We start from the raw sequence: 14,292 nt of genomic DNA on the forward strand, positions 1-14,292 counted from the left end.
GAGGAACGTGTTTGCTCTGTTTGAACTGAATAAAACTTCAGAAAGCAGTGGAATATCTACTGTAAAACTGTGCTTCCAGAGCACACGGGTGGGAGCATTTCTGTTCTATTGACAGAAGAATGGAAGTATTCTCCTACAAAGTGGATGCAGTAGAGTGGTTTGGATGCTGAAATTAATTATCCCAGTTTTGATTTAATACAAATGTTCTAATGACTCAAGGGGTATGACAGATTTAACCAAAAATTAAAAGAATTGAGAACTCCCACCCTCTCATGGTTTCAGCTGGGATAGAGTTGACTTTCTTACTAACGGTTGGTATAGCGCTGTGTTTGGATTTGGTATGAGAATGGTGTTCATAGTGCACTGCTGGTTTTGGTTGTGGCTAAGTAGTTGAGTCTTTTTCTGCTCCTCACACCGCCCCACCAGCAAGTTGGCTGGGAGTGCACCAAAAATTGGGAGGAGACACAGCTGGGACAGCTGACACCAGCTGGCCAAAGGGATATTCCATACAACATCACGCTCGGTATATAAAGCTGGGGGAAGAAGAAGGAAGGGAGGGACGTTCAGAGTTACAGTGTTTTGTCTTCCCGAGTAACTGTTATGCGTGATGGAGCCCTGCTTTCCTGGAGGTGGCTGAACACCTGCCTGCCCATGGGAAGCAGTGAATTAATTCCTTGTTGTGCTTTGCTTGTGTACAGGGCTTTTGCTTTACTTATTAAACTGTCTTTATCTCAACCCACAAGTTTTCTCACTTTTACTCCTCTGATTCCCTCCCTCATCCCACCAGGGGCAGGGAATGAATCTGCAGCTGCATGGTGCTCAGTTACTGTCTGGGGTTAAATCACAGCACTCCCTCACAAAGAAGTTCAGAGAAAACAAATCTTTTGGCTGTCCACTCCCAGCTCTCCAATCTTGAAAATCTTCCTCAAAATATGTCAGATAATAAACTCTGGTTTTATGACCTGCTTGTTTCCTCTATGCTGATTACAAAGGTAACTAACTAGACAGACTGCACCCTACAATTTCTATTCAGAAAAGCTTCCCTGTGACCATCAGTCAAACCCTAAAACCCATGAAAATGCCATTTTTCCTCCAGGTGGCCAAGACACAGATTTACAATAGGAATGACCACACATGAGAGAAAAAGGAAGGAACCCTTGACACAAACTAGCACTGATATCATAAACGCACATTCTCCCAGGGAGGTTCCACATCCTCCTGGAGCCTTTGACTCACTGCTTAAACAGTGAACCCGTAGACAGTCCACCCTCACACAGGTACTTATTCAGGCAGACCGCTGGGGAACAGACCCTGGGCAACCTTCAGGAGAATCCCCACTTGTGTCTTCCTGTGAAATTCCATGCCACTCTCTTCCTAACACAAACACCCCTGCATGTGCTCTTTCACACAGCCCCAAGATGTGGTGCCTCCTCCTGCTGCTCTGCGCCCAAGGAATTGCCTTCTCAGTGGGATTCACAACACCCCCCACTCTGAATTCAGACAACAGGAAGACTCACAACCCCGAATGCTTTATGAATGTTGTAAGTTGGGTCATTTTCTACCTCTTTCTTTCTAAATTGACTCTCCAATTACCACTACCACTGCCCCACCACTACAAGTCCCTGTCATGAGACTAAAAGTAGACCCTCTTCAAAGGGGTCATTCCAGCATTGTGATAGGGAGCACCTGCCTAGAAGAAACCTTAATGCTGCTATCCAAAAATTCTGAGCTGCCAGAGAGAAGACTTCCTTTGCAGTAGAGGCAAAGGCTGGTTTCTAGTCTCAAGGGAGGCAAAGTCCTCCCCTTCTGTAACAACCTGTTTGCTCAGTACAGTGGCAAGGTAGGATGAACCCCTTCTTCAAACAGCAGATTCTCACAACACAAAGTAATCCAAGACCCCTTGCTCTGAATCACCAGATTTCCTCGCAATAGTGGCAAGAGTGTGATAGGTGATGCTGAGAGCGAGTCTGTAATAGGAGATCCACCCTACCCAGCTTGCCTAGAATCGTGGAATCATAGAATAGAATCATAGAATCATTTTGGTTGGAAGAGACCTTTAAGATCATCAAGTCCAATCATTGACCTAGCACTGCCAAGTTACCACTAAACCATGTCCCCACACCACATCCACACGTCTTTTAAATACCTCCAGGGATGGTGACTCAACCACTTCCCTGGGCAGCATGTTCCAAGGCTTGATAACCCTTTTTCAGTGCAGAAATTTTTCCTAATATCCAATCTAAACCTCCCCTAGTGCAACTTGAGGCCATTTCCTCTTGTCCTATCGCTTGTTACTTGGGAGAAGAGACCAACCCCCACCTCGCTACAACCTCCTTTCAGGTAGTTGCAGAAAGTGATAAGGTCTCCCCTCAGCCTCCTTTTCTCCAGGCTGAACAATCTCAGCTCCCTCAGCCACTCCTCATAAGACTTGTTCTCCAGACCCCTCACCAGATTTGTTGTCCTTCTCTGGACACGCTCCAGCACCTCCATGTCTTCCTTGTAGTGAAGGGCCCAAAACTGAACACAGTATTTGGGGTAGTGCCTCGCCAGTGCTGAGTACAGAGGGACAATCACTTCCCTAGTCCTGCTGGTCACACTATTCCTGATACAGGCCAGGATGCTGTTGGCCTTTTTGCCCCACCTGGGCACACTGCTGGCTTATATTCAGCCACCTGTCAACAAACACTCCAGGTGCATTTCTGCTGGGCAGCTTTCCAGCTAGTCTTCCCCAGGCCTGTAGCACTGCATGGGGTCATTGTGACCCATGTGCAGGACCCCGCACTTGGCCTTGTTGAACCTCATACCATTGGCCTCAGCCCATCAATCCAGCCTGTCCAGATCCCTCTGCAGAGCCATCCTACCCTCAAACAGATCAATACTCCCACCCAACTTGATGTTGTCTGCAAACTTACTGAGGGTGCTCTTAATCCCTTTGTCCAAATCATTGATAAAGATATTAAAGAGAACCAGTGTTCCTCCACGCAGCTCAGCCAGGTTAACCTCCAAAACAGGATGGCTTTATCCAAGCTGTTTAATAGCATCATCCCCAAAGTCTAAAAGAACAAAGATGCATCCAGGAAAAGTGGTGGAGAGTACTGGGATACTCAGAGAAAAGCTACTCCCAGGACAGTCCTACCACATGACAGCACATACAATCAAGTTACAGGGCCCAGAAACTGTCTTATTTACTGCACAGGTGAGCTCTGTCATCCTGACACTCTTATAAGCCTGTGTAGTGCTTGGATGTCACTGCTACAGCAATTACTACCTAGCCAAAACATAAGCAATATGCAGTATGTCAGGAGACCTCCAAGTCTAACTAGATGCAAACGCAGAGCTTGGTATTTCAATTTGAGAGGTACAATGTTAAAGAGCATACACAAACCACATCACACAAACACAGCTCAACTACTCTCGCTGCCGTTTGCATCCTCCAGCCTCCATGGCTATGTTATAGCATATATCTGATCATTCCCGAAAGAGAAAGGCATGAGTTGTACTGTCCTACAAGAATTTCTTTCGGGTCCCTTCCTACCAGAACAACACAGAGCAGTAGAGAAAAAGCCAGTTCTATGTTATCATATTAATCTCCCTGGCATGTTCTTGGCTAGCTTCACATTCCTCTATAGAAATAGCCTCTAGACACCTTCTTCACAAACCTCTACATCGTAAATGCATGTTAACAAGCTCTCCTTTGGCTTCCCACAGACTGAAATTATCAGATATCATGGGTACCCCAGTGAGGAATACGAAGTTACCACGCAGGATGGATACATTCTTGCTGTTTTCAGAATTCCTGCAGGGAGGAACAGCCAAAATACAGGTGTGAGTTACAGGACATATGGAAAGTCTGAGAGTTGGCTCTCACACGCGTCCCCCATCTTTCCCCTTTGCACATGCAATGGCATGTTCCACACCTTTCCATCTCAGCAAGAGCATCTAGTCAGGAATGTGGCCTGAATTCTGTATATAGGTTAAAAAACTCCTGCAAAACCAATCTCCGCACCCCAGTTTTAACTACATATTACTTACTACTACAGCATAAGAAAACCCTCTTCTTTTCCAGGGAAAAAGCCTGCAGTCTTGCTACACCATGGTACTTTAGGAGATTCTACTCACTGGATCTCTAACCTGCCCAACAACAGTCTAGGCTTCATCCTAGCAGATGCTGGCTATGATGTCTGGATGGGAAACAGCCGAGGAGACACGTGGTCTTTAAAACACAAGACCCTTAATCCCAGCCAGAAAGAGTTCTGGCAGTTCAGGTACTCGGTGGAGGAAGAATTACTGAAGAAAGCAACATTCAGGGGACTAGCAAGACTGGGCAGTTAATATTGGGATGCAGAATCTTTCCCTTTCTGGTTATATGAAAATATCCCCTTCTGGTTATATGAAAATATCGCCTTCTGGATTATATGAAAACCCTAATTATTTTCATATAATCTGACTTCAAGTGGGACATGCAACATCTAAGGAGACTAGACCAACTCTTTTCTCCAGATGCAGCCACTTCTGGGGGGTCATGAGAAGGGCTTGGCTACGCAATCTGACAGGTCCTTCTGGAATCAGCACATACAGAAGCAAAGCTGGAAGTACACAGGTCACCTTTGTCCGTACACAGGTCACCTTTGTCCATACACAGTGAGGTCACCTTTGTCCACACACAGTGCTGCTTTCTTTGGGGAGAAGACTTCCAAAACTGGGAGGCATCAATAATCTTGAAGTCTCCCACCAGATACCATGTCCCAAGTGCAGACAGGAGAGGAGACTGCCCAGCTCAGTCTAGAAATCTGATGTATCACAACTGATGTTAACTGAGAGATAAATATTTTTTGTAATCTATGTTGGTGAAAGCAATGATTACAATCACGTCTGGAAGAGCCTCTGCTAATAGACAAAACCTTTGCAGAGAGCCCAAGGCATGGGGCAGCCTGGCAGCACAGCTGCGTCCCTCTACCCCCTTCCCCAACTCAAGCAAGAATGCAAAGCGTGCAACCTCACCTTTCAATGGGTCCTGCTTGGCGCAATGAGCAAAACTGACAGTCAGTAACTCACACTGTGACAGCCAAACTGCCTGCTAGCTTTTTGTGTTTCTCCCCTGTAGCTTCGATGAAATGGGTAAATACGATATTCCAGCAGAGCTGTACTTCATCATGAATAAAACCGGGCAGAGGGATGTATACTATATTGGTCACTCGGAAGCTTCAGCTGCAGGTAACATTAGGGCTGCCTGAGTTCAAAACAGTTAGTGTTAGTGTCTATGATTTATATATAAGATCCATGAGTAGATATTGGGGTTTATGCCATGGTGTGCCATTGCCATTTTACAAAAATAAACTCAGAAACAAAGGAGAAAATGGGTGGAAGTGGCACGTGGCCACATTCTTAGACAATTATTTTCCTTTATTCTCCTACCTGCATTCTAAGGGTCCTTTTGCAGAATGAATCATTCAGGCCAAGACACCACCTTCTTTGTCTTTAGATACCTATGTTCTAGGCAACCAGTTAAAGTTCTCACAAATATATCAGTGGAGAAATGTAGATGTGTTCAGAAAACAGGATGGGATGCACCTCTTTTTTGGTTTTCCTTCCTTCCTTCCTTCCTTCCTTCCTTCCTTCCTTCCTTCCTTCCTTCCTTCCTTCCTTCCCCATTCTCTTCCTTTATGTGTGCATTCACCCTCACCTGAGTTTGTACTTAGTTACATGTAAAAATCTGCTCATAATCCTCAGACAATTTTTGTATCACTGTGTGACAGTGTAAACCTATAAGGTCTTTTAGAGATTGCAAGCTGAAAAACTCATTATTTTATTAGAGTTTGGAGAACTTTAACGGGAATTTGAAATAAAAATATCTGATTAATGCGTCTTCTCCCCCCAAAATGGCCTTAACACCACATTGTCAATTCTGAGAAAATCAGTGTCTGGACATGCTCTAATGAACCTGTATCCTTAGAATGAACTCTGCCTCCCAAATGAAAGTTTCAAGAATCACACATTTCCCTTGGGTCTGCAGCATAGAAATGGCAACAGCCAATGGGCTGCTAATCTAGTCTCACTTCTTCGCTGGCTACTGCTTTTTTGTTTATTTGGTCTGTGGAGATCTCTTCAATAATTTGACTGGTGTTTTTTGTGTTTGCAGGCTTCATAGCATTTTCCACTTATCCTGAGTTGGCTCAAAGGGTTAAAGTGTTCTTTGCTGTGGGACCAGTAACCACAATCACACATGCTACCAGTCCTCTGGTAACATTTGCACGTCTTCCTGGATCACTGATCAGGGTATGTCATTCCTCTTTCTAAAAGACATAATCGTCTGCCTTGTCTCTACTGGACTCACTCAAGCTGAACCGATTTTAAGGGGGTGATGAGTTAGGAATTAATTCAGTGTATCAGGCTGATGACAGTGCTGGTAGACTTCAGATTTTCCACAGAGCTAAGCTGCAAGACTTGGCATGGTATCTCTTTTGCAACTTCTTTAAGATAACAGGCATACTTTCACCATTATTTGTTGAAATCAAGTATTTTTGAAGGAAACTCACAAACACCAGAATAAAAGGAGTCTAACGTAGTCTACTAAATCTAGGCTTAGGCACTAGTAGAAAACTACAAATAAGAGATTTCGCATCTTAATTTTATTATACATGCAGCTCATTTATGCTTGTGAAATATTCACTTGTAAAATGATAAAGGAAACTTAAAGGGAAACACCTATTTCACACCAGAATTTACCAGTTTAGTAAAATTTGCTGGGAATGGTGGAAATCCTGCATGCTAAACTTAATGTTAAACTGCAGGAGCACATCCTCTTTCTGGCCAAGCTGTACCCATTATGTGACTATAGAGCATCCAGCTCTGCATCCTCCTCATTTGTCCTCTCCCTCTTTTACGCAGTAGCAATACTCACAGTACAGTTTGTGTACCTGCCTGGAAGAAATATTAGGGCAAAAAGGGACTTCCTGTACTCTGCAGTCACGAGTGCAGCCAACTGCCCTTTCTCACTGAGGTCAACGCACTACAGTCAGACGGACAGTGACTCGTGCCTAATAATAAGAAGCAGGAAGAACATCTGGTGTGCTCTTGGGAAGAACACACTTTAAAGGATACTGGGATGTCAAGCAGTTTCGTTTCAGCAATCTTACTTAAGAGGGAAGACTATCAGAGAAATGGGAGTGACAGTTTTCTGCATGAAATAATCCTGCAACAAGGAAAAAACCAGAAGTTTTGCACTTTTCCTCTCCTCAGTTACTACTTGGCTGCAAAGGAACTCTTCATCAGAATGGACTGCTGAAAGGGCCTTTAACATGGTTCTGCAGATCTCTGGGAAAAGTTTGTGCCAGTATCTTCTGCTTCATATCTGGGGACAGAATGCAAAGTCTGAACACGGTAAGCACATCTAAGAACACTCTAATACAAGTAAAGCTCAAGTAATTTTGAAGGAAAATAATTTTTCTGCCTTATGTCTACAAGCAGTTACAGAGACATAGAGAAATGTGTTGAGGGTTTCAGTAATGCCAACCAGGACCTCAGCTAATATGAGATCTGCCACCTGACACATTCAAATCACGCAAGGAAGAAAGGCTGAATTCAGAATGGTCCCATCATGCAATGGTGTCCCTCAGTGTCTCCTCTTCTGGGTATAAGCAAAAGAAAAGTGGAAAAGATACCAAAGCTTTTTGAAATGGACAAATAGAAGGAGAAACACCTTTTTTCTTTTGCACGATTCATATTTTCCTTCCTAAATAGGAAGACATCCAGATCCTCTGAACATAAGAGTTTGTTTCTTTTTGGTCACTACACATCAAAACGTTTCTAGTCAAAGCTCAAAGCTGTTTCTTTACACTTCTCTCAACAGCAAGACCTCATTCCTTTACTCTGGCTGCTACTTTTTTTTTTTCTTGCAGACCTTCCACATGTCAGTTCTCCAGTGGCCTTTGATCTCACATACTCAGACAACTTAACAAGTGTTCCTATAAAAAGCTCACACACATGTAGCCTCGTTATGCAATCCTCCTCTCCTGACTAAGCACAGCACTATTTAAAAGCATCATACAAACTGTAGAAACTGAGAAAAACAAAGCCCATATACACTCTCCAAACGATGTTTTCCATATGACTAAGTACTAACATGGGAAAGACTCTCCCAAAGGCATAAAATTCTACATACTCTTTTCCTACTGTAAATTCACATATTTGTGAGTCTCTCCTCAACTTTCTTTTTGATATTTGAAGAACATCCTATTAAAATGGGGTTTTAACACAGCAGCAGTATGTTGCTCAGGTCCTTCACAGCTTTATTCTCACACAGCGCTGGATCATTGCCTTTGTAACACTTCTGCTTTCTCTACAGAGTCGAATGGATACATACGTAGGACATACCCCCGCTGGAGTATCCGTACAGAACATTATTCACTGGCATCAGGTATAACCACACACTGACATATAAGCAGACTCTTACTACTGCTTTTCATGCAACCGACAGTCTCCAGGGAAGTCCAGAGGTGGTAGATCTGGGAAACTGCCCATCACATCTTCTCGCGTGCTGCCGTGAGCACCCGCCACAGAGGGATCTCTGTTCCCCGTGGCTCACCAGACCATTACCTGAATTGTCCCTTTGGTATCAGGCACTGAGACTTCCCCAGGGCGCATCAGGCCTCTCTGCACGTTGGGCTCTAATGGCTTTCCAGCCTTCATCTTTATTTATGAAGACACTCGCCTTGAGAGCTGCAGAAGCGAACTTGAGCGGCCAGGGGATGATCCAGACAAAGAATTGATCCAGGCTAAAGCTTTTCTCCCAGAGGGTTAATTGCAGCCTGCATCACCTCCCAGACCCAGTTAACCGCACAAACGCTTCTGCTGGGGGACTGCCTCTTCTGCTGGCATCTTACGCTGCTCTCAGACCTAAGTTGTTCTGCCTAGGTTCCAAACCAAACCAGGACAAGAGAGCGTTGTCTCAGAAATACATCACTGTATGTGCACAGAATTGTAGCCGCTTCTGGCAACACTTAAATAGACTTATGGTTCTGCACTCACCCCTGACGAAAATTCACAGGATACAGACCACCAGCACACAAAGGCAGAAAATAGAGAAATAGAGAGAAGCTAACAGATTTCTAGCATATCCTCAGTTACTTAAAGGTGAAAAAAGAAATGCACATCCGTTTTCAGTAAGACAGATTAATTCATTTTTTTTTTTCCTTTTGACAAAGCACATTCACGAAGACAACAGTTCAGTGTTAAGCTAATCACACCCTGCCCCCAGTAGCCAAACTCTTGTAAGAAGTACAGAGCCTCTGGAAATGTCACCAGTGCTGTGAGCAGACCAAAGTGACACACAAAAGTCGAGGTGTGTCAGGAGGTACCATATGTTACACTAGACTAGTAATAGCCCTGACATACCTCCGTGTCACAAACAGGGATCCCAACTTTAGTTAACTAAAATAGTCAAGCAAAATTTTAATAACTTACCAAGGGTGGTGGCTGAGAATCAGGAGAGAATGTTAGCAAGAGGAAAGGAGATAAAGCCACTCACCCTACAATCCATCCTCAGTACCCCTGGAAGCCTGTCCACTGCCTGAGCCTTGGGTTCAGTCACAGGCAGGAAAATGCCTCCTGCACTCTGTTCTGTCTCCTAACACTTTCGTTTTATCTGTCCTTGTTACAATATTAATAGCTAACGCATTCAGGCCAATTTCAAGCTTATGACTACGGCGCTAAGGAAAACATGAAGAAATACAACCAGGTAAGGCAATACGGTTTCCCTGAGATCTCATCCTTGGGTCCTGGAAAAAATAAGAACAGAAAAATTCAAAGAGAGAGCTGCTTTCAGAGAGGCTACTGCTGTGGTGAACTAATGTATCCTGTACAGAAAAAAGGAAACAGAAAAAACTTGGTCACTAGGAGTTTGGTTACTGCCCAGTCAACACTCAGAAATGCTGCGCTCCTCCTGCAGCACTGGTAACTTGCCTGACAGTTTTTTGAGATTTGATCAGACCAGTTGACTTGTAGAGAGCTTTTCTGAGTCAGGGCAGGTTATTTCATATGTGGCACACTATTTTACAGGTGGAGGAAGATTCCAAAGATTTCTCAGACACCTTCCATCCACACATATGGTCTTTAAATACTGAAGTTTACATTTTTGAATGGGCAATATTCTATTCCCAATACTCTGGATGGTTAGGAAGTTGCCTTAAAAAAGCAGTCAATGAGAATAACAACAGAACAACCCTTAGATAACAGGGGTCCATTTAAAAGCATTTTGTGCATGGTCTCTTACCACCCCACAGACAATAGGGAAGGCAAGTATGCTCGCGGGCTATTACTCCATCAGTAACAACACTGTGACCTACAGAGAGTGTCAAGTGAAGTCTGTGACAATACAACTAAAAGTCTTTCACTCCATGCCCCATAAAAGCATGAAGAGGACCCTACATAGGCCAAAAACAGGACACACATGAGCAACAACTCCGCAGTCTTTGCCTGATAAACACAGACACTGCGCTCTCCATATCCCCACCTCCAAAGGGCACGAGTAGGTGTCAAACTGCAGGACAACTCATAGCCAGGCACTAAGGAAAGACACGGGAATAGGACGGATCGTTTCCTTTCATGGTAGACAGGGAATGGGGATAGGGCAATAAACACTAAGAGGGTGGCCTTCATCCTTACTGTTTTACTGTAGAACGTGCAGAAGGGAGAGAGAGATGCTTGCACAGAATCCTTTCTCTAAAGAACTTCTCATACAACAGCATTCACTCAGGTCTCCTCCCTTCCTTACAGTCTGCTCCTCCTGCGTACGAGATAGAGAAGATAAACATACCAATTGCTGTTTGGAGCGGTGGACTTGACAAATTTGCAGATCCAAAAGACATGGCAAAGCTACTTCCTCGGATTTCTAATCTCATTTACCATGAGCACATTCCTGCTTGGGGACATCTTGATTTCATCTGGGGCCTTGATGCAACTGAGAGAATGTATCGAAAAATCATTGAACTAATAGCAAAACACCTTTGAAGCTTCACACGGGGAATTCATTCATCCAGTAAAACCCCCAAAGATTTCTATTTAGCAGTTGAATATGGATATAGGCTTTGATGTAGGGGTTTACAAACCACCATCAATTGGTTTGCAAATTTCTTATTTTGCTTTCCATGGTGTCACATTATTTTGCCGACTGCAGTCTCACTGAAGAAGTTGAGGTATGTGGGGATGACCACTGAAAATACAAATACATTGGAAGGAACACTTCAGGGATCACTTGGTTTGGAAAATTTTAGCTTTTATAGGACTGGTTTTGCTACAACTAAGATTTCATTTTCTCTTCCCTGGCAGAACAATATCACATATTCCAGCTGAGGCAGAGTTGTTATTCCACAAAAACCCAAAAATGGGAGATACTAATTTCTCTGTTGAAGCATTACTGATCTTTGTTTAAATTAAATCGTCTATCCTCTTGATAGAGTGTTTCACCTGTTTTCTTCTCACATTAACAACACCAGCAAGCCAAACCCAAAAGACTCACTTGTAAGACTACCATGGCATGTAAGCAGACAGTAGTTGGCTTTAATGGTCCAAATGCCAAGGAATCCAACATCAGGAAACCTATGTCAGAGAGAATTCACTTGATTGTTGGACAGATGCAGATAGTCACACTGACTAATGCTTTGTTAACCCTCTTACTACAAAGAGTACAATTGCCTTTACGTCCATAACCTGGAAACTAAGGATTGAGGGTGTGCAGACATAGCAGCAGCCTGCACAAAAAGGACAACAGCATTCATCTCAAGAAATATTCCTGGCATTGTCAGTAAAGAAGTTGTTTCCAGTTCTTCTTGCTTCTCAGTTCAGTGTTAGTGTGTCCCACTTGCTCACCTACAGGATTATTCCAGGAGGTGAAAAATCACATCAAAGGGTTCATCATTCCAGTCCAAGACACGGTAGCTTAGGCACTGTGGGTGTTTCTAGGTGGGGGCTTAAGCCCAGATTCCTCAATCGAGACATGTGGCAAACGAAACCCGTTTGATGGTAATCTGGGAGATAGATATCAATATATAAACAAAACATGTTTGCCTCATGCAATATAGAAAACACATGCTAAGGAGATGACACACCTTCTCTAGCAGCCTGTGGTATCACTGGGAACTGAGCTCACAGCTTCTGGAGACGTTCACAGTCCAAGACACAGAGATTGCACTTACACCACACTATTTATAACCCCCAGTTTCCTGACCACCCCAGAGAACTCAAAACAGACCTAGCCCACCTCCACAACATAGCAGGGCAGTCCTGGCACGGGCACATCAAACATTACACCCAATACAAACACAAGCTCTAGGTCTGAAGGGAGGGGGAGCAGGACCAAGAATTCCAGCTGAGGTAAAGAGGAATTGAGCACCTCATTGAAGTGTCTGGCAGCAAAGTCCTTCACCTCTGCTCTCATGCACACTTCTGCAGCACCACCCAACATTCAGTCGAGATGCACACAATAAACCTGACAGCATGACGCTGCACAAAACACACGATGGAAGGGAGGGAAAACAAAGAATCACAACACCAAACTCCTTCCCCTCACCAGTGGTGCCTTTTCCCTGCCACAGAGTCAGGGTTAACCATGAACTAACGCAGATTCTCCATGAACCAGAGCACATGGCTCTGCCCAGCTGAAGAAAGCAATGGGCAGACACTGGGGACTGCCCTTTCTGGGAGATGAATGAAAGCGGATCTACTAGTTCCTCAAAACCCGGTTGTGTGAATGCAGGTCTGAGATTAAGCTCACTCAGTTCGGAAGCAGCCACCAACGGGGACTCCAGGACATCAAATTCAAACTTCTCTAGAGGGCGTTCCTGTGCTGTACAATAAGAACCAGCCACAGCCACACCCTGAAAGAGGTTACAGGGAAGCACTCATGTCAGTGACCAACACTGTTTGGAAAAGAACACAACGTGCAGTGTCTTCCACACTAAACACCTAAACCTAGTGTTCAACCTAACATTACCTTTAACCTAACTGACTTTTCAGAGGATTGCCAAATTCTCTGATGGAAGACAAAAAATTTCCAAATGCTCATCAGGTAGCTTCTCAACTTCCTAGAGTTTCCTGCAAGCAAACGTTATCTTCTTATTGCCATCCATCAGGAATGCAGTCCCAGAATGGCCAGTGTCTGGACAACAGCAACACTCACCCCTCACCCCTTACACTCCCCCTCAGAAGTTAGCTACCCAGACAACACCCTTGCAGCATTGTAAGGGTTCCTTGCACCTCTGCTTCGGGATGGGATTAGCTCAACAGCTCCACTAAAGACAGAGAAACTCCTCCATGGCATAGACTAGAGCCTGTATTTTATAGCACTTTCAGCCAAACTCAGTGAACCACTGGTGTCGCATGAAAAATACAAGATAGCAAGGTAATTGAACAAACAGGATTTTTGTTTTTTGCTCAAATCAGTCCCTCCTGTTACTAAAGCCAGGACCAAGGCCTGTTGCCCCACGCCACAGCCACCAGCACCAAGTGTGGTACTTCAAGGCTGGGATGCCAAGCCACGTACACAATGAAAGGAAGGAAGGGAAATGCCCTTACTATGCCTGCGGGTGCAGGATGGGCTAAATACAAGTATCTTAGGCTGCATCTAGACTTCTGTGTCCAGATTTGGGTCCCAGGAAAGACATTGATATGACCAATATCTTCTGAGCAATTCAGCAGAAGGCCACCAAGAAGATCATCCAAACTTATCATGGAGCAACTGATAGATATTCCTAGCAAAGCTCTAGGCCAGCCCACAGCCCTGCACCGCACAGCCTCCTCAGAAACCCAGGCTGACAGCTTCTCTTCTTCCTGCAACCCCCAACCTCCTCTGCCTTAGGGGAGACGGCCCCCTCCTCTCCAGCCATCCCTCTTTCCCAGGCACCACAGCTCAGGTACTACTTTCCCGGGTACCACAGTGTTATGGTTTGAGAAACCCATAACAATTTATTATCATTTAGACAATTATTCTATCACCCGATGACCCCTCCCCACCCAGGAAGGGGAATCGGGGAAAATAAGGAAACATGAGGGTTGAAATATAAATAGATTTAATAGGATAAGACTAAATAATTAACAATAATACTAAAGAACCACTATTGATCCTGACACTAATATAAAATATACAAGAATTATACTCAAACAATTCTATCAGTAGGAAGCTGTGCACTCCCAGGAGTGCACAGCAAATGTCGGACATTGCAAACGCTGCGGCTTCGGGAGGAAGAGAAGGGCTCAGCGGCCCAGCACTGGGGCAAGAAGTTCTCCATACCGTCACCA

General features: G+C 44.3%; 1 protein-coding gene across 1 annotated transcript; it reads left to right on the forward strand.

The window, feature by feature from the left end:
• Positions 1-1,418: 1,418 nt before the first annotated feature.
• LOC141745192 (lipase member M-like) lies at positions 1,419-11,007 on the forward strand. The gene is made up of 9 exons (XM_074592466.1): positions 1,419-1,541; positions 3,709-3,823; positions 4,067-4,265; positions 5,105-5,214; positions 6,140-6,276; positions 7,240-7,380; positions 8,345-8,416; positions 9,668-9,736; positions 10,774-11,007. The coding sequence occupies exons 1-9, from the start codon at positions 1,419-1,421 to the stop codon at positions 11,005-11,007; spliced, it is 1,200 nt and encodes a 399-aa protein (XP_074448567.1).
• The last annotated feature ends 3,285 nt before the right edge of the window (positions 11,008-14,292 follow it).

This window comes from Larus michahellis, chromosome 6, assembly GCF_964199755.1.
Source record: "Larus michahellis chromosome 6, bLarMic1.1, whole genome shotgun sequence".
NCBI lineage: Eukaryota > Metazoa > Chordata > Aves > Charadriiformes > Laridae > Larus > Larus michahellis.